This window comes from Macaca nemestrina, chromosome 15 (genome assembly GCF_043159975.1).
Source record: "Macaca nemestrina isolate mMacNem1 chromosome 15, mMacNem.hap1, whole genome shotgun sequence".
Lineage (NCBI taxonomy): Eukaryota > Metazoa > Chordata > Mammalia > Primates > Cercopithecidae > Macaca > Macaca nemestrina.
In genome coordinates, this window is record NC_092139.1 from 30,599,221 (window position 1) to 30,622,422 (window position 23,202).

Consider the following 23,202-nt stretch of genomic DNA (forward strand, 5'->3'; position numbering starts at 1 on the left):
CATTTGGCCCATTTTACCGGAAATTGAGGCTCAGGGAAGTGAACTGGCGTAATTTCAGTTCCGCTGGGTTTTAACACTGAATTAACTGGCTGAACCTGCGAGAGGACGGCCGGGCTGGCTCTCAGGCCTCTCACAGCGCTCCCTTCCGGACCGGTGAGTGAGACTCCTGCCCCGCCCTGCGCGTTGGGCCCCGCCCCAGCGGCTCATGAATATGCAAGTTGAGGAAGATATTTAAAGGCGCCGGCGCCACGCGTATATCCCTACCCGGCGCCGCCCGCCCAGTGCGTGTCCGTAGACTGAGGCCCAGCCCCCTTCGCCTGTTTCTATCACGAGCGCCTCCAGCATGTCTGACAAACTGCCCTACAAAGTCGGTGAGTTCCAGGACCTGCAGCCGGTTGCTGCCGCTCGGCACCCGCCCGGGGCTTGTTCGTGACGGGGGCTGCAGGGCCGACCCGGGGCGCTCTGGACCCCTGGAATCGCAGGTTCGGCGCGTTTCTGGCCGCGCGCAGCCACCTGGAAGTTGGAGTTCTCGCGCGGCCGTGAGAGGGCCGTTACGGGTGGCCGCGGACTACAAGTCCCAGCATGCCCCACGACGCCGGGGCTGCCGCGCGGGCTGAGAGCCGCAAACGGGCGGCGTGCTCCGTGGGAGAGCACACCTGGCCGCGGCCTGGGACGGCTGGCACCTGCCGGACCCTGCTCAGGGGGCCTACGCCCGGCCTCCTGGGCCTGGACCGGACCCTGTCCAGGTGGGCGGCCCCGACGAGGTTCCACCCCTCTCTGGGCCTCCTACAGGGACGACGAGGGCACTGGTGCCCCGGAAGGTGTATGAAAAGAGGCCTGGAAAGCGAGCCCCAGGCCGGCTCCGGTCCTTTCCCCTGGGACTTTGGGCCAGTTACCCAAACTGTGGGGTCCCCCACCCCGCCAGCAGGGGCAGGCTTGCAGAAATCTTGAAGAAAATTTGGAGTGGTTAGAAAAATCCTGCTGTCCCACCGATTGAAGTGTGATACAGGGATAGTTAAACGTTTACTTAGCGTTTCCTGTGGGATCGGCCCTGCCTTCTAGGTTTATTTTAGTCTTATGGCTCTGTAGGGAAGCTGTTCTCGTTTTATGATGAGAATCCTGAGGCAGAGGTAACTTGCTCTCTGTCTTACAGCTGGTGGTGATGGAGCAAGATTGGAACGCAGGCCATCTAGACCTCTTAGCGTACCCTTTCACCACTGTGTGCAAGCGAATACACGCGGAACAATCCTAATGAATTTTCAGCAAAAACCAGTTCAGTCTGGCTAGTAGCTTTTAAGTAACTTGTACACTATTAGACCGGGTGTGGTGGCTCACCCCTGTAATCCCAGCACTTTGGGAGGCCCAGGTGGTAGAATCACTTGAGGTCAAGAGTTTGAGACCAGCCTCGCCAACGTGGTGAAACGCCATCTCTACTAAAAACGCAAAAATTAGCCGGGTGTGGTGGCGGGCGCCTTCAATCCCAGCTACTTGGTAGGCTGAGGCAGGAGAATTGTTTGAACTGGGAAACGGAGGTTACAGTGAGCCGAGATTGTACCACCACACTCCAGCCTGGGCAACAGAGCAAGACCCTGTCTCAAAAAAAAAAAAAAAAAAAGACACTATTAAGTCTGGAGAATAGCATCCACGTTTATGGGACACTTGCTGTATATCTGGTGATTTACATGTGTTTACAGAATAATCTTCATAGAGGTGGACATTATCCCCTGATAGAGCATGAAACTGAGGCCCTTGGGAAGTGACTTGCAAAGATTCAGTTAAAGTAGTTCATCAACTTGCTACCAGAGCTGTCTCCATTGTGTGAATGCTGAAACTGAACCCAGAAAAGTTATGTCAAGGTCACATCAATAGTAGAACTGGAATGGGGGCTTGTCATACTGTGGAGAGATTAGTGGGTCAGGATTGGGGCCATTGGGTTACGTGAGTGGAGATAAAGCTGGTTTTGGGAGAGGGGGAGCTTAGATGGGTGGGAATGGAGGAAGGAGGCCCTGCTGTATGCCAGATCTTGATCATATGGCATTTTCTTTACTTGGGGTGTATAGCAAGCTAGGGATGATTATCCTCACTTTACAGATGAAGAAACTGATGTTTAGAGGGGCTCTTGCTGTTCCTCTTGGGTTGTCCTGGGGACAGGTGTTCCTGTGACTTCTGCAAGTCCTTAGCTCCAGAGATTGGAGCATTTACCCTCTCCTGTGCCCTTGGAGTTGAGGGTCCCACAGAAAACCGTGGGGCTGGCACAGTGTCCTCGAGGGCACCGAAGGAGTTACTTTTAGGTGGAGGGACATGTAGTGGTGGAGGGGTGGAGCTTAGCAGCACAGGGCATAACCCATTGTCCCATACAGCCGGGCCCCTCCCTGGAGGGGCCTTGAGAGGGGCCTCTGCTGCAGCCCTGCCTGACTGCCAGTTCTGGTTCTGCTGTTAATTGGCTATGGAACCTGCAGCAAACTCCTCTCTGGGTTCTTTCCTCCTTAGTAAATGCTGGGACTCAGGCTAGGTTCAGATTTGTGTTGTTTTTCTTTGCCACCCTTGTCATGTGCCAGCCCCTCTCATGGATCTTCTTTCATTCAGTTCTGATGACAGATATGGTCAGTAAACAGTTGCTGACCCCTTCTCTGAGCCAGGTCATGCTGAAGACACAAAGGTGACCCAAGGACAGGAGTGGCACAGATATGCCATTTTATGTGAGCAGATCTGCCACTTGTCTGTCTCCATGGTCACCACCCCAGTTCTGGTCTCTCTCCTTGCAGGTCTCCCGGGATCTCTTGCTCCACAGATCCACGCAGCAGCCAATGGGGTCTTTTCAAAAGATAAAGCTGGTCTTTGAATGCTGGCCCCCTGAAAACTGTAGACTCCCCACTTCACTGGGACTGAAGTCCCAACTCATCTTACCCCTCTATTTGAGTCACCCTGGTGCCCTCTTTGTTCCTCTAGCAGGGATATACTAAGTTATTTCCTGTTTCCAGGTTTTTTTCAGCACCTACTGTGTGCCAGGTACTGTATTAGGTGCTTGGGAGGAGACTTCCAGGCCGATAACTGCTTGGGTTAAAGCCCTGAGGTGGGAATGAGTGGAGCTTGCCTGAAGTCGGTCAGGAAGACTGTTGAGCAGCTAGTGAGGGGGGAAAGTGGAGAGATGGAGGAGGGGCAGGCAGTCATGCAGATGGGGCCCGAAGATTGAGAGAAGCCATTGGAGAATTTGCTTGTTTTGTTTAGTTTTGTTTAGTAGAATAATGGAGGTGATGTAACTTACATTTTTAAAAGCCTCCCTCCTCTGGCTACTGTGGGGAGAATGGCATGTTAGAGCATGGGACCAGTGAAGAGGCTGTAGCAGTGTCCAACTGAGAAGTGGCAGTTTCTTTCTTTCTTTCTTGTTCTTTATTTTTGGAGACAGAGTCTCCCTCTTTCACCCAGGCTGGAGTGCAGTGGTGCTATTTTGGCTCACTGCAACCTCTGCCTCCCGGGTTCAAGTGATTCTCCTGCCTCAGCCTCCTGAGTAGCTGGGATTATAAGTGCCCGCCACCACGCCCGACTAATTTTTGTATTTTTAGTAGAGATGGGGTTTCACCATGTTGGCCCAGTGGTCTGGAACTCCTGACCTCAAGTGATCCGCCTGCCTCGGCCTCCCAAAGTGCTGGGATTACAGGCTGTGAGCCACCGCGCCCGGCCTGAGAAGTGACACTTTAGATGAAGGTGGTGAGATGCGGTTGGATTGCTTATATATTTCGCTTGTTGAGCCAGAAACATGCGGATTGAGGTGAAAGGGGAAAAGAGGAATCAAATCTTAAGTTTTTGGGCAGAGTTGCTGGTTGAATGGTGGTTTTATTTCCTAAAATGGGAAGATTGGGAGAGTAACGGGTAGTGGGGGCAAGGAGCCACGAGGACTCCAACATGACACGTAATAGATCCAATTGGACATCCAAGTGGAGGTGCCGTGGAGGCGGTTGGATCACATTGAATTTCAAGTTCAGGGGAGTAGTTTGGGTTGGAGATAAATACGTGGGAGTCATCCGGGTAGAGAAGGTATGTAAAGCCATAAGACTGGATGAGCTTAATTGGTAAACATTAGAGAACTGGGAGATGATGAAGCCCTGAGGGCCCCCAAACGCTAAAGTCTTAGCTAAAGAGGAACCAGGAAGGTAGCTGGAAAAGCACAGGACAGAGTCGCAGAAGCCAAGTAAAGAAGGGGTTTCAGGAAGGAGGACAAGTAGTTTGTGCGATCTGCGCTGCTGGGAGAAACATGGTCATGGGTAATTTTGCATTAGGTGTGGAGGTCAGGCTGGTCTTGGGACAAAAGAGCAGTTTCAGTGGAGTACGGAAGTCCTTAAGAAGGAGAGGGGATGTGGAATCGGGCTCCATGGAGCAGGGATAGCTCATCTATTTTATTTTATTTTATTTTTTTGACTGAGTCTCACTCTGTCACCCATGCTGGAGTGCAGTGGCATGATCTTGGCTCATTGTAGCCTCTGCCTCCCAGATTCAAGTGATGCTCCTGCCAGCCTCCTGAGTAGCTGGGATTACAGTCACTCACCACCACACCCGGCTAATTTTTGTATTTTTAGTAGAGACGGTGTTTCACCATGTTGGTCAGGCTGTTCTTGAACTCCTGACCTCAAGTGATCTGCCCACCTTGGCCTCCCAAAGTGCTGAGATTACAGGTGTGAGCCACCACGCCTGGCCAGCTCATCTTTGGTAACAGGAAAGAGTGCCTGGTCTGAAGCTGTAGATGACTGCTATAGGTGACTGGTGGATTCCATAGGGGAAAAGTGGCCTGGTTCTGAATTCATCTCAGTGAATTGGAAGGTGAGATTGTTATTCGATGGGGAAAGGTGTTGGAGGGTTGAGGAGAGTAGAAAATGGGAGTAAATTTACTAGGAAAATGTCATAAGATTGCTGCAATGTGCTATGTGTCTTTTATGGTCTTAATAAATGTGATGTGTTGGCCAGGTGTGGTGGCTCACACCTGTAATCCCAGCACTTTGGGAGGCTGAGGCGGGTGGATCACGAGGTCAGGAGTTCAAGACCAGCCTGGCCAACATGGTGAAACCCCGTGTCCTCTAAAAATACAAAAATTAGCTGGACATAGTGACGCATTCCTGTAATCCTAACTATTGGGGAGGCTGAGGCAGGAGAATTGCTTGAACTGGGACCCTGGAGGTGGAGGTTGCAGTGAGCTGAGATCGCGCCACTGCACCCCAGCCTGGTCTACAGAGCCAGACTATGTCTCAAAAATAAATAAATAAATAATTAAATGTGATGTCTTGGTGTGGTTGTGATTGTCCTCCTGCTGGGTTCAGTGGCTCTGGTGCAGTGGAGGGTCGGGTTTAATTGGGCTGAGAGTTTTGCCAAGTGAGTTCTCAAAGGGAAAGGGGGCAGAAGGGACAGCAGAAATTGGTAGGATGAATTGAATAGAAGTTCTGACCTGACAGGCCACAGCCTTGTTGGAGCTCCCTCCAGAGAAGGAGAAACCCAGAAAGATGAGATGTGGTTAGAGTTGGGTGCTTGAAGTCCAGATTTCCAATGACAGCTATCATTGGTGATGGCCTACCGGGGTAGGAGGGCTGGGGTGGGTGGCTTGAGTTGAGGCACAGCCGGAGTGGTCTCTCATGCAGGAGGCATGTTTCATCTCTGAAATTGTTACAATGCACTGTAGGAAGCTGACTGACTTAGATAGTTTTATTATTAAATTCTTAGATTATTAAATTCTCTACAGCATTCTTTGCCTCCCACTGCCTACCTCTTTGGGTGATTGGCAGGATCTAAGCTTCCCTAAAGATAAAAATCACCAGGAGTCTTAGGCCTGCTGAATCAGATTTTCCAGGAGAGATTTACAAGCATGCCAGAGGAGCATTCCTTATCGGGGAAGTCTGCAAACTTTGACCTAGGGACTGACCTAGGGTATGACCTTGGAAATGGACCAAGTGTGATAGGGGAGAGAGGAGGTTGAAATGGATCAGAGGGAAGAGTATTGAGATAGTGAGTTAGCTTGTAATAATATCCTTCTTTCCTGCCTGAGAATTTGAACAAATTCGAGACATTTTAGGTGGCAGATAGCACCTGAAATATACTTTTTATTACTAATAACCTTGAAGCCAGAGGATGTAGATTAGTATTTTAGGTGGCAGATAGCACCCGAAATACTACCTTTTATTACTAATAACCTGGAAGCCAGAGGATATAGATTAATATGAAATCCAAATGATCTTGCTGACTGAACCCTCAGATACAGTAGTTACCCAGTCAGTTGCAGGCAAGGTAGGCCAGGGTTGGTTGGTCTCTGGAAAAGCAGAGAACACCAGCTTCCTGTAAGTGGGCAGGTGAGTACTTGCTTGCAGAAAGAAGGGAGAGCTAAGCTGAGCACACCATTTATTCCTGTCAGTTTTACTGGTCAGGCAAGCTCACCCCCCCTCCCCTGGGGCAGAGAGGCCAAGAGCATTAGTTATACGGATGAGTTCCTCCAGCTGAAAAGAAACATCAGGAGGGGGGAAGCATTTTCATGTCTAAAAGGAGATCAAGGAACTGTCATATCCAAAGTGTTAGATAGTGTTGATGAGCATTGAATCACCAGCAGTGATGACTGAGAGAGGGCTATGGAGAACCAGAAGCTAACGTCTTTAGGGAGTGAGGAGTGACCTGGAGGTTGATAGGTGTCAGCAGAAAGGCAGGGTAGTGGGAAGTGTCATGTGAGCTGTTTTCAAAGGGGCACTTCTTTATGTTGTAATTTTTGTGTCCCTGTGTGATTAAATGTGTTCTCCCACAAGTCAGAAAGGGGCAGGTAGGCAGAGGACCGTGTCTTTCTTGAGTACTCTGGCTTCATAAATACTTGTTGAATGAGTGAGAGAATGCGGTGACAGTGCTAAGCCCTGGTGTGTTGAGTCCACACGTGGATCGGGGTCCACACACAGTGACTGCCCCTCTGGGTTGGTGGGACAAAGGGGCTCACAGAACTCCCACCTATTTCTCCCCGTAGCTGACATCGGACTGGCTGCCTGGGGACGCAAGGCCCTGGACATTGCTGAGAACGAGATGCCGGGCCTGATGCGTATGCGGGAGCAGTACTCGGCCTCCAAGCCACTGAAGGGCGCTCGTATCGCTGGCTGCCTGCACATGACAGTGGAGACGGCCGTCCTCATTGAGACCCTCGTCGCCCTGGGTGCTGAGGTGAGGCCCACAGCTGTATCACCCCAGAGTCCTTGCCCTCCCTGGATTCAGCCAGGGAAGAAGACAACTGTGCCGGGGTGGGGACCTTCCAGGTGTGGAGCCAACCCCGGGCCTGGAGGGGCTCCTCCCTCTCATTGGATTTCCTCTCTGTTGCCCACTGCTGCCACACTTTGTGGTGAGTGTTCTGCAGATTTTCTCCCTGGCTGGGAAGGTCACTGTTGGCTACCCCCAAAGCATCCTCCTGATGGATGCTCTGTCAGGAAAAACTCAATGCCCATGTCCTACTTAGTCCTGTAAGGGCCAGCTTGCCTTGGCCCTCCTGGGGTCACAGGCCTACCCTGGACCCATCTTGGTTGGCCAGATGATGGCAGCTCTGATTGGTTCAGCCTGGGTCATGTGTGCCAATGAATGACAGCTCTCCTGAGGTCTGAGAGTCAAGAAGCAAGCTGGTTTTGCAAAGCAGGGTAGGACAGTGCAGCCAAAACCCACAGAGGGGCTCAGGGCTCAGTCCTTGGACCTCTTCTTTCTTTTCAGCATTCACTCTTGGCGGTCTGATTTTATAGCTTTAGATACTATTTATCTGGTGATGACTCCCACATTTTTGTACTAGCCTGGACTTCTCCTGGAACTCCAGACTGGCATATCCAGGAGCGAGGGCATTGACGCTACCTGGAAGTCTAGTACTCATCTCAGGCAGAACACGTTCAAACAGACTCAGGATTTTCTGCCCACTCCTCTTCCCGAAGCCTTCCCCACCTGAGTAAATGGAACCTCCACTCTAGCCTTCTGGGTTCTCTCAGTTCAAGAATCTGGGAGTCATCTCCTCCCCACCTTTTCCTCCCCGCTCCCAACCCCTTTTACTCCAACAACTCATCCCTCAGCAAATCCTGTCAGTGCAGCCTTCAGAGTAGACCCAGGATGTGGCAACTACTCATCACCTCCACTGCTGCTGTCATATTTCTTGTCTGGAGTCTTCTCCAACAGTTTCTTCAGTTGTCTCCTTGCTGCCGCCCTTTCCCTTCCACACAGCACCAGAGTGAGGTTTTAAAACCTGAGTTGGATCTCACCTCTGCTCTGGCTCCCATCTACCCACCCAGTGTCCCCAGGCTGTGATCCTAGAGCTTGCTGTGCCTAGATCCCAAGCCTGTCCCCACTACCCGAAGAGCTCTCCCTTTTCCTTGCCCAGCGTCCCTTGTGCTTTTGAGCCACTGGTGACCAACAGCCTTGTTTTGATGGCTCTTCTAGGTGCAGTGGTCCAGCTGCAATATCTTCTCCACCCAGGACCATGCGGCAGCTGCCATTGCCAAGGCTGGCATTCCGGGTGAGTCCTGCTTGCAGCTGGGACATGTGGAATTTGTGAAGGGCCTCTGCCTTCTTTGCTTCACTGACTGCTAGAGCAACAGACTTCCTTACATTACAGAAGGGGAGAGGAGTAACGGCCACAAAATCCTAGCCCAGCGACCCATAGGAAAGAGCTGCTTTGTCCCATCATCGTCTCAAATCCTGTGGAAGTTGTTTATTGACCCAAGTCAAGCCGTGTAACCAGGAAGAGCAAGATCTTATGATTGGGAACTAAATGATGAAGTGGAGGGGAAGTTCATTAAAGGAAGGATGTGGATCTCTTTCCAAAGAACTGGGGAGGGCTACGGGGCAGAAAAAGAGGTTCACTGCCTAGGGTATGGCGGTCTAAAGGACTGAGGAAGGACCAAGACTAACGAGAAAGGAGCTTTCACAGGCTGGGCACATGTCTGCTTGGACTTGGGGAGGGGAGTGGTTAGATCTGACGCAGTGATTAAATAGGACATTCACGATTCCTTCTAACCAACCATAGGTGGAGAGGAGGGGGTGGCACAGTCTCCTTCACAGACTGACCAGGGCTGAATGGGCATGGCACCCATTCCTCAGCCTTGACTGGGCACCATCCTTTCTTCTGGGAAAGGCCTTGTGGCCTTGTTTTCTTTCTTTTTTTTTTTTTTTTTTCCTTTTCTTTTCTCTCTCTTTTTTTTTTTTTTTTTTTTTTTTTTTGAGACGGAGTCTCACTGTCACCCAGGCTGGAGTGCAGTGGTGCGATCTGGGCTCACTGCAAGCTCCGCCTCCCGGGCTTACGCCATTCTCCTGCCTCAGCCTCCGGAGTAGCGGGGACTACAGGCGCCTGCCACCACGCCTGGCTAATTTTTTGTATGTTTAGTAGAGACGGGGTTTCACCATGTTAGTGAGGATGGTCTCAATCTCCTGACCTCGTGATCCACCCACCTTGGCCTCCCAAAGTGCTAGGATTCGCAGCGTGAGCTACCATGCCTGGCCTGTTTTCTCTTTTCTTTTCTCTGTTCTCTCTTTTCTCTCTTCTCTCTTCTCTTTTTCTCTGAGAACGGAGTCTTGCCCTGTTGCCCAGACTAGAGCGCAGTGGTGCGATCTACTGCAATTCTTAAGACCATTGTCTGCTCCAGTTGTGGGTAGGAGCAGCTGGCTCTGCTTGGCCAGCATCCTTTGCTCACAAGAGGCTCCTGGGAACCCCACACCTGTGCCCTAGTCATGCCACATGGGAGGAGGAGGAGTGTGGGCTGGTGGTCAGTAACCCTTAGTTCTGGTATCTATTCTGAATTTCATGTAGAGTGACCCAAGTGCATCTTAGCCCCTCTGTGGGCATCTGTAAGTAATGATAATGGTCATGGCTGCCTCACAGGGTTTCTATGAGGAAGAATGAGATAGGGTATGGAGGATTTAGAGTCATGTCTGGCAGAAAGCAAGTACCCCATACATGGTATCTGCCTGTAGTCATTTTTTGGCCAGACTTTGCCTGAGACTCTCCTGCACAGAGGCTGCTGGTGCTCCAGTCCTTTCAGTGCAGAGCAAACCCTGGATCCTGCCTTGTAGATCCTGCTGAGGGGGAGGCATTGTGGGGCATCGAGCTCTGGTCACTTAGAGTTGATGCCTCAGTCCTTGGGGCCCAGGCAGAAGGGGATGGGAAAGGAAATAATTATTTCCTGATATTTATATCTGCGGGGCTGTACATGGCTTCTGTCTCACTTAGTCCATACTATTTATTATGAGCCCTATTTACAGAGGAGAAGACTGAGGCTTAGAGGAGTGAAGTGATTTGCCCAAGGTCACACAGCTGGCAAGTGGCTGAGCCGGGATTTGAACCCAGATCTATGTGGCTCCAAGTTGTGTTCTTACCACTGCTGAGTCTTCAGAGGGGCTGGAGGTGGCTGGGGATGGAAATTGGGAAGGAGGTAGTTTTGGCTCTGCCAGGGTTATTCCCTGGAGCAAGTACCAGTTGGGGAAGTCCAGGCCCTGATGTGCCACTCACCCTCCAGTGTATGCCTGGAAGGGCGAAACGGACGAGGAGTACCTGTGGTGCATTGAGCAGACGCTGTACTTCAAGGACGGGCCCCTCAACATGATTCTGGATGATGGGGGCGACCTCACCAACCTCATCCACACCAAGTACCCACAGCTCCTGTCAGGTTAGCAGGGCGGGGCAGGGGGGCTGGGTGTTGGCGGCCTGGGTGGGGCCTGCTTGCCCACATGATGGCCGCAGGCCTGGCAGGACTCCCATCGCCTCAAGCAGCAGGATCTGGAAGATGGGAGGATGGCAGGCTCTGGCATTCATACCGGGGCCTCCTGACTTCTGAGGGTGTGAGGCTAGGGCAGCTGAGCCATTGACCCAAGGGCAGGCACAGGGCCATGGCTGGGAATAGCTGGGAGGGAGCCAGCTTTGTTCAAAGTAGGCACAGGGAGTGCGGAGAGTGCAGAGGCCCTGAGGCAGGAATGGCTGGAGTGTTCGGGAAACAGAAAAGAGGCCCACAGGATAGCAGTGAGCAAAGGGAGCCTTCGCTGGGGGGTATGGTGTGAACTTTGGTGAAGGCCAGATGTGTTAAGGCCTAATAGGCCAGTAGAAAAGTGTTTGACCTGATTCTCAGAGCAAGGGAAAATAACTGGAGGGCGTTGAGAAGATTTCTCTGAGAAGATACATGTTAGAAATGGCTGCTGCATGGAGGATGGGTTGTGGTAGGGAGACTGGCAAGAAGTGACAGGGTCAGGGACTAGGGCAGTGGCAGTGAGAAAAGAGAAGCTGGGAGTTGCTGGGAGGCAGAGTCACTAGGCCTGGTGGTGGCTTCCCAGTAGGAGGGCATCAGGGACTCCTCCCTCACGCTGGTCTGTGTGATTAGGGGGGCCTGTGGGATCAGTCACAGAGGTGGGAACCCAGAAAGAGGAATGGCTTTAGGGGGCAAAGATGAAGAATTTACGTGAGCACAGGTGTGGCATCTCTGAGGCTTGTCTTGTCCTCTTTTGTTTAGGCATCCGAGGCATCTCTGAGGAGACAACGACTGGGGTCCACAACCTCTACAAGATGATGGCCAATGGGATCCTCAAGGTGCCTGCCATCAATGTCAATGACTCCGTCACCAAGGTGAGCTGAGGGGCAGTGACAGCTCCTGCTGCAGTGGCTGCAGCTCAGGGCGAGGCCTCTGAAGAAGAGTGCCCAGGAAGGCTGAGGCTGGGGACATGGAGCCCTCATTTGAGGGGGCAAAAGCGGTTATAGACCAAGGCTAATGAGTGCGTTTAAAAGGGATCTCAGAGCTGGGCGTCAGGAACTTTATGGCTTTGGGAAGAAGAGCTTTCAAGTTAAGCAAGGTCTTTGACCGGGCAATCTCTCCTAGTAACTGATGCCTAGGAAGGCTCCACACCAGCAGGGAAAGATTAGACAGAAGCTCTTGGAGCCGATTGGGTTGAAGGGCGTGTGGAGGCATTGGCTGCTGGAGGGGTTCAGCCCAGGCTGGGATGCTTGGTGGGCCCACGACACCTGGGCTCTTCAGAATACCATGAGGCCATGTGGTCCTGGCCCTAGGGCCTTGCCCGCCCCCGTTGTCTCCTTACCCCCTCTCCTTTCAGAGCAAGTTTGACAACCTCTATGGCTGCCGGGAGTCCCTCATAGATGGCATCAAGCGGGCCACAGATGTGATGATTGCCGGCAAGGTAGCGGTGGTAGCAGGCTATGGCGATGTGGGCAAGGGCTGTGCCCAGGCCCTGCGGGGTTTCGGGGCCCGTGTCATCATCACTGAGATTGACCCCATCAATGCACTGCAGGCTGCCATGGAAGGTAGGATAGGGCAAGGGTTGGTAGTCAGCCACTGGGGCCAGAGGGAGGGGCAAGGCCACCATAGATGACCCACAGCCACTGTCTCTGCACAGGCTATGAGGTGACCACCATGGATGAGGCCTGTCAGGAGGGCAACATCTTTGTCACCACCACAGGCTGTGTTGACATCATCCTTGGCCGGTAGGTGCTATGGGGGTCCTGGGGAGTGAGGGAGGAGGGCAGGGTTGGGACAGCTCTCTGTCCCTGACAATCTCCCATGGTCTTGGGCTGTCTGACAGGCACTTTGAGCAGATGAAGGATGATGCCATTGTGTGTAACATTGGACACTTTGACGTGGAGATCGATGTCAAGTGGCTCAATGAGAACGCCGTGGAGAAGGTGAACATCAAGCCGCAGGTGAGAAGCTCCCGCCCTGCCAGCGGGCTGGGCAGATGGGAGTGCAGAGGAGTGCTGGCTGCCAGGGAGGGGAGTTGAGGAGATGGTGGCAACCTGTGCAGGGGCATGGGGAGAAGAGGGCCTAGCATCAGAGCCAGCCGGAGATGGCAACCTTATCCTGAGGGCAGCCGGCATTCCTGAAGGTATCAGGCAGGTGAGCTGTATATGGTGAGCCTGTAGTTTTAGAAAGATCACTCTAGCTACTATGTGCAGAATAAAAGCAACCATGGCAGGTGGTGGGGAGGGAGGCTTTCAGAGGAGGCTCATAGAATCCCTGCAGGGGATGATGGCCGCCTCGGCTTGGGGAGTGCTGGGGATGGATGGACAGCATGTAGGGACAGGATGAAGGCAGAGTCACAAATGACACAGCTTTGGCCAGGCACGGTGGCTCACACCTATAATCCCAGCACTTTGGAAGGCCGAAATGGGCAGATTACCTGAGGCCAGGAGTTCGAGACTATCCTGACCAGCATGGTTGAAACTCCATCTCTACTAAAAATACAAAAAAATTAGCTGGGCCGGGCGTGGTGACTCACGCTTGTTATCCCAGCACTTTGGGAGGCCGAGGCGGTCAGATCACCTGAGGTCAGGAGTTTGAGACCAGCCTGACCAACATGATGAAACCCCATCTCTACTAAAAATACAAAAATTAGCAGGGTGTAGTGGCATGCGCCTGTAATCCCAGCTACTCAGGAGGCTGAAACAGGAGAATTGTTTGAACCCAGGAGGTGGAGGTTGCAATGAGCCGAGATTGCGCCATTGCACTCCAGCCTGGGCAATAAGAGTGAAACTCCATCTCGAAAAAAAAAGGTGGGGGCCGGGCATGGTGGCTCACTCCTGTAATCCCAGCACTTTGGGAGGCTGAGAGGGGCAAATCATGAGGACAGGAGTTTGAGACCAGTCTGGCCAACATAGTGAAACCCCATCTCTACTAAAAATACAAAAAATTAGCCGGGTGTGGTGGTGTGTGCCTGTAATCCCAGCTACTTGGGAGGCTGAGGCAGGAGAATCATGTGAACCCGGGAGGCGGAGGTTGCAGTGAGCCGAGATCCTGCCATTGCACTCCAGCCTGGGTGATAGTGTGAGACTGTCTCAAAAAAAAAAAAAAAAAAAATTAGCTGGGCATGCTGGTGGGTGCCTGTAATCCCAGCTACTTGGGAGGCTGAGACACGAGAATCTTTTAAACCTGGTAGGCGGAGGTTGCAGTGAGCCGAGATTGTGCCACTGCACTCTAGCCTGGGCAACAGAGCGAGACTCCATCTCAAAAAAACAAACAGATAAAAACAACAAAAAGGGACACAGCTTGAACTGCTGTGTGAGGAGCAGGCCCATGCACTGAGCTGGGAAAGAACAGGTTTGCATTAAGCATTGGGGCACTGAAACTGGAAGATGAGTTCTTGTGGGGGGTGTGAAGTTTTACTTGAGTTGCAATTATTATGGGTTTATTTTTTATCTGATTATAAAAGTAGTATGTTTCTGGAAGACATTTTGGCTTTGGATCTCAAGAGCTTTAAAGTTAAGCAACCTCTTTGGGCAATCTCTCCTGTAATTGGTCCTTAGGAGATAATTAAGTATGTATATAGAGATGTTCATCTTTTTTTTTTTTTTTTTTTTTTTGAGACGGGCTTGCTCTGTTACTGAAGCTAGAGGGCAATGGCACGATCATGGCTCACTGCAGCCTTGACCTCCTGGGCTGAAGGAGCTGATCCTCCTGCCTCAGTCTCCCAAGTACCTGGGACTACACGTGTGCACTACTACACCTGGCCAATTTTTTGTAGAGATGAGGTCAGGCTGGTCTCAAACTCCTGAGCTTGTTATCTCCCAAAATGCTGAGATGACAGGTATGAGCTGCTGCACCAGGCCCATCACATTTTTTAAAGGGAGAAGAGCCCATTTAATGTGAGGTCTTTGAGTTGGTGCTGTGCCGTGTTTGAGATATGATACGGAAGATACAGACACAGAGTTGGCCAAAGCCCTGACACCCACCCAGTCATAGCCACACCAGAAGCCCAAGTCCCAGAGAGGCAGACAGGCAGCTCTGTGAACCCACATCCCCTGCACTGCTCCCCTTGGGTGCTCTGCTCCTGCGTGGGAGTTCTCCTTGGCTAGGTCCTGCGCTAGTCTAGGGTGTCAGTTCCCAGCTAGGCAGAGGGCACCTCCATCTCTGCCTAGAAGGCCTGGCACTCATCACAGTGTGGGGGTGGCCAGGGCATGCTTCTGTGGCAGCCACACCCCTGACAGCCAGCCAGACCTCCTTCTGCAAAGGCATCACAGGTGAAACCTGCTACACTGGGGTGATGGGCACCTTTCTGCCAAGCTGCCCTCCAAAGCTGGACTCTATGCCCACCCTCGACATCCTTGACAGTCTTGCCAGCCTTCTGCCCAACCTTATCTCTTGTCCATCCTCTCAAGGGCCTCTGTACTCAGGCCGTATTTGACCACTCCCTGAATACCCACTGCAGCTCCTACTTCTGCTCATCTGTCCAGACAGCTCTGTTTGTTTGGAACAGAACACATGCCCTTCTTCTTGTTCATCTTCTCAGCCCAGCTCAAGAGACCCCTTTCCGGCCAGGTGTGGTGGTTCACGCCTGTAATTCCAGCACTTTGGGAGGCCGAGGCAGGCGGATCACTTGAGGTCAGGAGTTTGAGACCAGCCTGGCCAACATGGTCAAACCCTGTCTCTACTAAAAATACAAAAAATTATGTGGGCATGGTGGGTCATGCCTGTAGTCCCAGCTAGTCTGGAGGCTGAGGCAGGAGAATCACTTGAACCCAGGAGGTAGAGGTTGCGGTGAGCAGAGATCATGCCACTGTACTCCAGCCTGGATGACAGAGTGAGACTCCATCTCAGAAAAAAAAAAAAAAAAAAAAAAAATTATAAAAAAGGGACCCCCTTCCTGGCCAGCTCCTCAGGCAGAGGCAGTGTACTCTTAGTACAGACCCCTAGTGCAGCATCCATCACTGGCTTTGGTCTCTGACCCCACTGTTGTACCAGGAGTGTAGAGTCCAGGTTGATGTGTCCCTGCAGGGGACTTAGATGGGTATCAGTGAGTGCTTATTGATTGAAGCATCCATCAATGCTTGATGGGCATCAGAGACCTTTCCTTGGACCAGCACTAGGCCTCTGGAGCAGCTGGGAAACCTGGGCTTTGGGGAAATGTTTGGGAGGCCACCTGAGGGTGGAGGGATGGCAAGGGAAGAGCTGAGAGTGGGGAAAAAGCAAGTTTGTGTGTTCAGACAGCTGGGACAGACAGAGGACTGGGGCACTGAGGCTGGGGATTTCCATGTCACGTTCACTCACAAAACCAGGAGTTCTCACCCTTGGCAGTCACCTGGGAGCCACACTATGGGCCACACGAATAGGAGTCTCTGGGAATGAGACCAGGGTATCCTCATTTTTTAAAGCTTCTGAGGTGATTCCGATGTGAGTGCCATGGCATTCAGCTTTTAGTAAGCTGCATTCAAAACTATTTCATGGTTATTGAGAACATGGGATCTGTCCTCAGACCATCCAGACTCAAATTGCAGCCTCCTCTTAGTGTGTGGCTCTGGACAAGTGACCTAACCCTTGTAAACTTCAGTTTCTAAATCTGAAATGGGGATGACAGCAGTACTGAAATTGCAGGGTTGTTTCTGGGATGAAATGTGGTAGTTACCTGTAAAGGACTTAGGACAGGGCACATGACAGTGATCATAACAATAACATTAGCAGCTGCTTACTGAGTGCCTTGTATGCGCCAAGCAAGTGTGAGCATATGAAGTTCTCACAGCAGAACTGTGCGGTCTGCAGCTTAGCATTTCTTCATAAATATCGGCTAATATATTTGTGCCAGGCCATGTGCTGGAGGTTGTTTTGGGGCAGTTCGGGAATGCCTCATGGGCACTGTTGGAGGCAGGGAGGCCTGCCAGACCAGAGGGTGGGCTGTGGCAGGGGTGGGCTGTGGGAGCGGGGCTCTGCGTGCCCTCACTGTTGCCCTGCCTGTGTGTAGGTGGACCGGTACCGGCTGAAGAATGGGCGCCGCATCATCCTGCTGGCTGAGGGTCGGCTGGTCAACCTGGGTTGTGCCATGGGCCACCCCAGCTTCGTGATGAGTAACTCCTTCACCAACCAGGTGATGGCACAGATCGAGCTGTGGACCCATCCAGACAAGTACCCCGTTGGGGTTCACTTCCTGCCCAAGAAGGTGGGTTTGTTCTTCTATCTGAAGCCAAGGGTCACGTGTCTACTCCCGGGATCCCCACACAGGGCTTGCCAGAGTTTATAAAGTGCTTGTCTGTCTGCCCTCTTAGAGGCCCTCATGGGGTCCTCTACAGTGCAGAAGTCATTCTCCCCATTGACAGAAGAAATTGAGGCCCACAGTGGGGAGTGACTCCCTGGAGCACAGCAGAACAGCAGGAGCAGGTGGTGAGAAGAGCCTGGGCCTTGGAGCGGGACACACCCCAGTTTGAATCTTAGCCCCACCACTTAGAGGCTGTGTAATCTAGGCAAATTCTTTCATTTCTCTGTGTCTTCGTCTTCTCATCTGTGAAATGAAGGTAATAGCACCCCCCTTCAGGATTGTGAGGATTTCCTGAGATCAGGGTCATGAATCCACACACCCACAGGGACTGGGCAGGTGAATGAGTGACGCTGGCTGAATAAGGACTGGAAGAGCTGAAGGGGTAAAGGGCTGGTTGCCACCAAGGAACCCAGGTCCATCTGATCCGGGCTTTTGACCTTTCAGGAGAGCCAGAGATACCAAGATCTCTATATGAAATGATTTTCAAATACAGGCAACTCATTATAATTTTATTTTTATTTTTTTGAGATAGAGTCTCACTCTGTTGCCCAGGCTAGAGTGCAGTGACGTGATCTTGGCTTACTGCAACTTCCACCTGCCAGGTTCAAGCAATCCTCCCACCTCAGCCTCTCATAGCTAGGATTATAGGCACGTGCTACCACACCTGGCTAATTTTTTTGTATTTTTATTAGAGATGGGGTTTTGCCATATTGGCCAGGCTGGTCTTGAACTCCTGACTTCAAGTAATCCACCCACCTCAGCCACTGCACCTGGCCTCATTATAATTTAAAAATAACTGGGCGGGTTAACTTGGATGTGTGTATAAACTGAGTGCAGTCTGTAGGCTGCATGTCTGTGGCCTTGTAATAAGATGATACATCCCTGGCTGGGCGCGGTGGCTCACACCTGTAATCCCAGCACTTTGGGAGGCTGAGGTGGGCAGATCATTTGAGGTCAGGAGTTGGAAACTGGCCTGGCCAACCTGGTGAAACGATGTCTCTATTAAAAATAAAAAAAATGAGCCTGGCGTGGTGGTGCACGCCTGTAATCCCAGCTATTCGGGAGACTGAGGCAAGAGAATCGCTTGAACCCAGGAGGTGGAGGTTGCAGTGAGACAAGATCGTGCCACTGCACTCCAGCCTGGCGACAGAGTGAGACCCTGTCTCAAAAAAAAAAAAAAAACGATACATCCCTAAACATGGCATCTCACTATGGCTCTGTGTTCTGCGTAACTATGATGATGAAGTCCTCTGACATGAAATCCAGTGCTCACCCTAACACCCCACGCAGTCTTCCCTTCCCTGGAGTCAGGACAGATGTTTTAGTCCTGGCTCTTCTTGGCAGTATTACAGGTGAACTTTGCTTTGTCCCTTACCCTGTCCGATCCTCGGTCTCTGTATGAGCTAAACGGTAAGAGTAGCTCTTGCTCTTCCAGCCTTTGGCTGCTGGAGAAGCTGTGATGGGGTCTATATACCATCCCTTCCTCCTTTGAAAGGCTGGTTCTGTCAACTGAGGAAGATGCAGGAAGAGGCCTGGGGCATCTGCCTCCAGGGCCAGCCAACAACTAATCTCCCTGGAGCAATGTCTTGCTGGACCAAACTTTTTACCCACAAGGACCTCAAGGCATACCTTGTTCTGTGCAACCGGTTGTGGGGTTGAAAGATTCTCACTTGGGCCGGGCGCGGTGGCTCAAGCCTGTAATCCCAGCACTTTGGGAGGCCGAGACGGGCGGATCACGAGGTCAGGAGATCGAGACCATCCTGGCTAACACGGTGAAACCCCATCTCTACTAAAAAAATACAAAAAAAAAACTAGCTGGGCGAGGTGGCGGGCGCCTGTAGTCCCAGCTACTCGGGAGGCTGAGGCAGGAGAATGGTGTGAACCCGGGAGGCGGAGCTTGCAGCGAGCTGAGATCCGGCCACTGCACTCCAGCCTGGGCGACAGAGCGAGACTCCGTCTGAAAAAAAAAAAAAAAAGAAAGAAAGATTCTCACTTGATCCCTATCTGATCCCACCTGGGAGAAATATGGCTGTGAGTTTGGTGAGGAATTGGTCAGGCCTTTGAAATGAGGCCAGGGTTGGAAGTGAAAAAGGCAAAGCTCTCACCTCCTGCCTCAACACCTGGCTCTGTGCTTACCACTTTTCTTCATCATTGCTAACATGTGGCTTGGGGACAGGACACTCTTGGCATCATGCCTCACATGCTGTATGTAGGCAAGGGACTAGGTACCTTGGCCAACAAATGACAGAGAAGGCAGCCACCATTTATTAAGTCACCTACTTGCACTAATGACTCTGAGTAGCACTGATCTTTGTAACAGCCTTGAGAGATGAGTGATCCATCCTGTGAATGGGGAAACTAAGGTGTAGAGATTGACTTGCTCTCACAGATGTTAAGTATTGGGCCAGGAATAGAACCTAGCTCTGTCTGTCCAAGGTGTTGACCTTATGACATGACACATACCTTCTGGTTCAGGGTGCTGGGAGAAGGAAAAGTTCTGGGCTAGTCCAGGCCGAGCAGAAGGTTGATTTCAATGTGTACTATGGGGGTTGGAGGCCGTCGTTCTACCTCTGGAACTGATGTGGACTCAGTTCTAGGCTGGGCCCTGGTCCTAATGTTGTCTGCCTCTCAACTGAGCATATCACCTGGAGGCTTGTTGCTTCATCTGAAGATACAAGGATAAACCCCACCCATCCTACTTCTTAAGGGTGTTTGGGAGGCTCTAATGAAACAGTAGATGTGAAACCACTTGGGAATGTAAAAGCTATGGGCTGAGCTGTGGTCAAAGGCTGCCATGCCATCATGGGACAGGACAGGGTCCCTCAGCGGTAGGGAGAGGCCTCCCTCATGAGAGAGTTAGAGGCTTGCTTGTATTTAACTCTTGCCTCTGTCCTCAGTTTCTGCATAATCTCTTCAGAGCTGCTCTGGAGGCCATAAGCTGGGATGCTTGAGACACATTTTGGGGCTTTGAAGCCAGATAGACCTGGGTTCAAATCCTAGCTCTGTCATTCACTAGCTTGGTGACTGTGGACAAGTCATTTCACCTTTCTGAACCTTGATTTCCTCATTTTATAAAAGGAGGATGGCAGTGGATTAGAATCCTTTTGGTCACAAGTGATAGAAACACTGTTCAAACCAGTGTATCAGTTATCTATTGCTGCATAACAATCTAACCCCCAGACTTACTGGCTTCAAATAATAAATATTTATTATCTCAGTTTCTGTGGGTCAAGAATTTGAGATCAGCTTAGCTGGCTGCTTCTGACTCAGGCTCTTTCATGAGGTTGCAGTCCAGATTTTCTGCCAGGGCTGCAATCATCTGAAGGTTTGACTGGGTCTGGAAGTTCCTCTTCACATCGCTGTTGACAGGAGGTCTCAATTCCTCATGCATGGGCCTCTCCAGAGGGCTGCTTTTGCATCCTCAGGACATGGCTTCTGGCTTCCTCCAGAGTAAGTCATCCAGAGGAGAGGAAGGACGAAGCCACAGGGTCTCTATGAACTTGTATCCAAAGTCACACACCATCACTTCTGCTTTCTTCTATTCATTAGAAATGAATCACTCGGTGGGGTGGGGGGAGGTGGTGGGGATTAGGCTCTAACTCTTAAAGAAGTACCAAAGAATTTATAGATATATTTTAATCAAAAAAGGAACCAGTTTAATCCAAAAAAGAACTTTATTCTCGGATCTGCCGGGCACGGTGGCTCACGCTTGTAATCCCAGCACTTTGGGAGGCTGAGGCGGGCAGATCACCTGAGGTCAGGAGTTCGAGAACGGCCTGATCAACATGGTGAAACCCCATCTCTACTGAAAACAGAAAATTAGCTAGGCGTGGTGGTGCATGCCTATAATCCCAGCTCCTCAGGAGGCTAAGGCAGGAGAATCAGTTGAACCTGGGATGTGGAAGTTGCAGTGAGCCGAGATTGTGCCACTGCACTTTCGGCCTGGGCATCTGAATGAGACTCTGTCTCAAAAAAAAAAAAGAACTTTATTCTCAGATCCAAACACTGGAAACCTAGGATTCAGTGTCATCATCGCTCTGTCTTTCTGTCTCTCAGATCTGTCTTCATTTCACTTGTAAAACAGACTTGCAACTGGTGAGCTGAGACTGATAAATACCCTTCCCTGTTTAGGAATCCCAGTGGGACTGGAGCACCTTGTCTCTGCCTATCATGGAAAATATGTCCTGTGCATAGATCAATTCCAGAGAAGTGTTTTGGTTAGCTGCTTGAGTTGAAGAATGAGGAAGGGGATGTGATTGATGGTCCTGTCAGGGCTACATGGAGGGGACGGTGTGTCATGGTTCCCTTTTGAGGGGGGCTAGGCAGCCAAAACAACACATTAACTGAGGCTGGATGTGAGGATAGAAAGAGTTAACATGAGTGCCACACATGGCAGATACCCCAACAGAACACTTCTGCCTCTATTGGCAGCCAGATACATGTAGGGATCCCAGAGCATGGCACTGATTGCCAGTCTTTCTTTGTTTCTCCCCAGCTGGATGAGGCAGTGGCTGAAGCCCACCTGGGCAAGCTGAATGTGAAGTTGACCAAGCTGACTGAGAAGCAAGCCCAGTACCTGGGCATGTCCCGTGATGGCCCCTTCAAGCCAGATCACTACCGCTACTGAGAGCCAGGTCTGCGCTTCACCCTCCAGCTGCTGTCCTTGCCCAGGCCCCGCCTCTCCTCCCTAAGAGCTAATGGCACCAACTTTGTGACTGGTTTGTCAGTGTCCCCCATCGACTCTCTGGGGCCGATCGCTCAGTTTTTGGCCTCTGCTGCAGCCATCATACTGTTCCAAATGTGGCAGCAGGAACAGAGGCCTCTCCTCAAGCCTCAGTCATGATGGAGGTCCCAGCCACAGGGAACTATGAACTCAATGGTCTTGGAACAGCGCACTAAGTCAGTCCTTCCTTAACCTCGAAGTCAGTAGTGGAGTCACAAAACCCATGTGTTTTGCCATCTAGGCCTTCACCTGGTCTGTGGACTTATACCTGTGTGCTTGGTTTACAGATCCAGTGGTTCCTCAACCCACGACAGATGAGAAGGGGGTATATTGAAGGGCAAAGAGGAACTGTTGTTTGAATTTTCCTGAGAGTCTGGCTTAGTGCTGGGTCTTAAACCTCATAACAATGAGGTTAGTACTTTTAGTCCCTGTTTTACAGGGGTTAGAATAGACTGGTAAGGGGCAACTGAGAAAGAATAGAGAAGTGACAGCCAGAGGTTGAGAGGGGCCAGAAAAACACGAATGAATGCAGGCAGATTTCGTGAAATCTGCCACCACTTTATAACTAGATGGTTCCTATCACAACCCTGGGTCAAAAAGAGAATAATTTGACCTATAATGTTAAAAGAAAGCAGGAAGGTGGGTAAATAAAAATCTTGGTGTCTAAAAGAATTTTGAGCCTTTATTTTATAGACAATCCTCTGCCAACAACGTATGCCATGAATAGGGGATTATAGTCATGCTGATGAAGCATTCATGGGGTTGTCTGCGGTGGAATGACTGCCTGTGGTCCTTCGGCTTGAAAGAATGGGTAAAGTGAAGAGGGTATTCTTGTTTTTGCTTTTTGTTTTTCTTGAGACGGAGTCTCGCTCTGTCACCCAGGCTGGAGTGCAGTGGTGCAATCTTGGCTCAATGCAACCTTTGCCTCCTGGCTTCAAGTGATCCTCCTGCCTCAGCCTCCCGACGAATAGCTGAGATCACACCCAGCTAATTTTTTTTTTTTTTGTATTTTTAGTAGAGATGGGGTTTTACCGTGTTGACCAGGCTGATCTTGAACTCCTGACCTCAAGTGATCTGCCTGCCTCAGCCTCCCAAAGTGTTGGGATTACGGGGGTGAGCCACTGTGCCCAACTGTTTGCAGTATTTTTAAAAGTGCACTAAGTGGGGACTCACATTAAGTTCTAAAGATATGATGTCAAGTAAAACCCTTAAGTCACACTCAGTGGCCCATGATCAGCAAGGCATGAGGGGCTGAAAACTGCTCACTCTGGCTTAGATACTCATCAGTATGTCCTGCCTGACAATTCTTACCTTTTCTTTTTCCCTGAGTGCACACAGTTTAAGTTGCATAAGTTACGTGTGTATGTGATGTGACTCTGCTGTAAATAGTGTACAGACTTTGGTACTTCAACTAATATTAGTACCAAATGACAGGGTACCCACTTCCCAACTGATCACAACACGAGTGGTCAGAATAGGCTGAGATC

General features: G+C 51.0%; 1 protein-coding gene across 10 annotated transcripts; it reads left to right on the forward strand.

The window, feature by feature from the left end:
• Positions 1 to 130: 130 nt before the first annotated feature.
• On the forward strand, positions 131 to 22,401 carry LOC105496236 (adenosylhomocysteinase). Of its 10 annotated transcripts, none has more exons than XM_071079487.1 (10): positions 131 to 153; positions 6,983 to 7,173; positions 8,419 to 8,494; positions 10,491 to 10,640; positions 11,475 to 11,587; positions 12,070 to 12,277; positions 12,370 to 12,457; positions 12,556 to 12,673; positions 16,702 to 16,896; positions 21,488 to 22,401. In XM_071079487.1, exons 2-10 carry the CDS (start codon positions 7,039 to 7,041, stop codon positions 21,617 to 21,619), a joined length of 1,215 nt encoding a protein of 404 aa, XP_070935588.1. In that variant the 5' UTR covers positions 131 to 153; positions 6,983 to 7,038; the 3' UTR covers positions 21,620 to 22,401. The 10 variants fall into 10 exon arrangements, with proteins under 10 accessions (XP_070935588.1, XP_070935585.1, XP_070935584.1 ...); XM_071079484.1 differs by lacking the exon at positions 131 to 153 and adding an exon at positions 222 to 371; XM_071079483.1 differs by lacking the exon at positions 131 to 153 and adding an exon at positions 617 to 823.
• Positions 22,402 to 23,202: the final 801 nt, after the last annotated feature.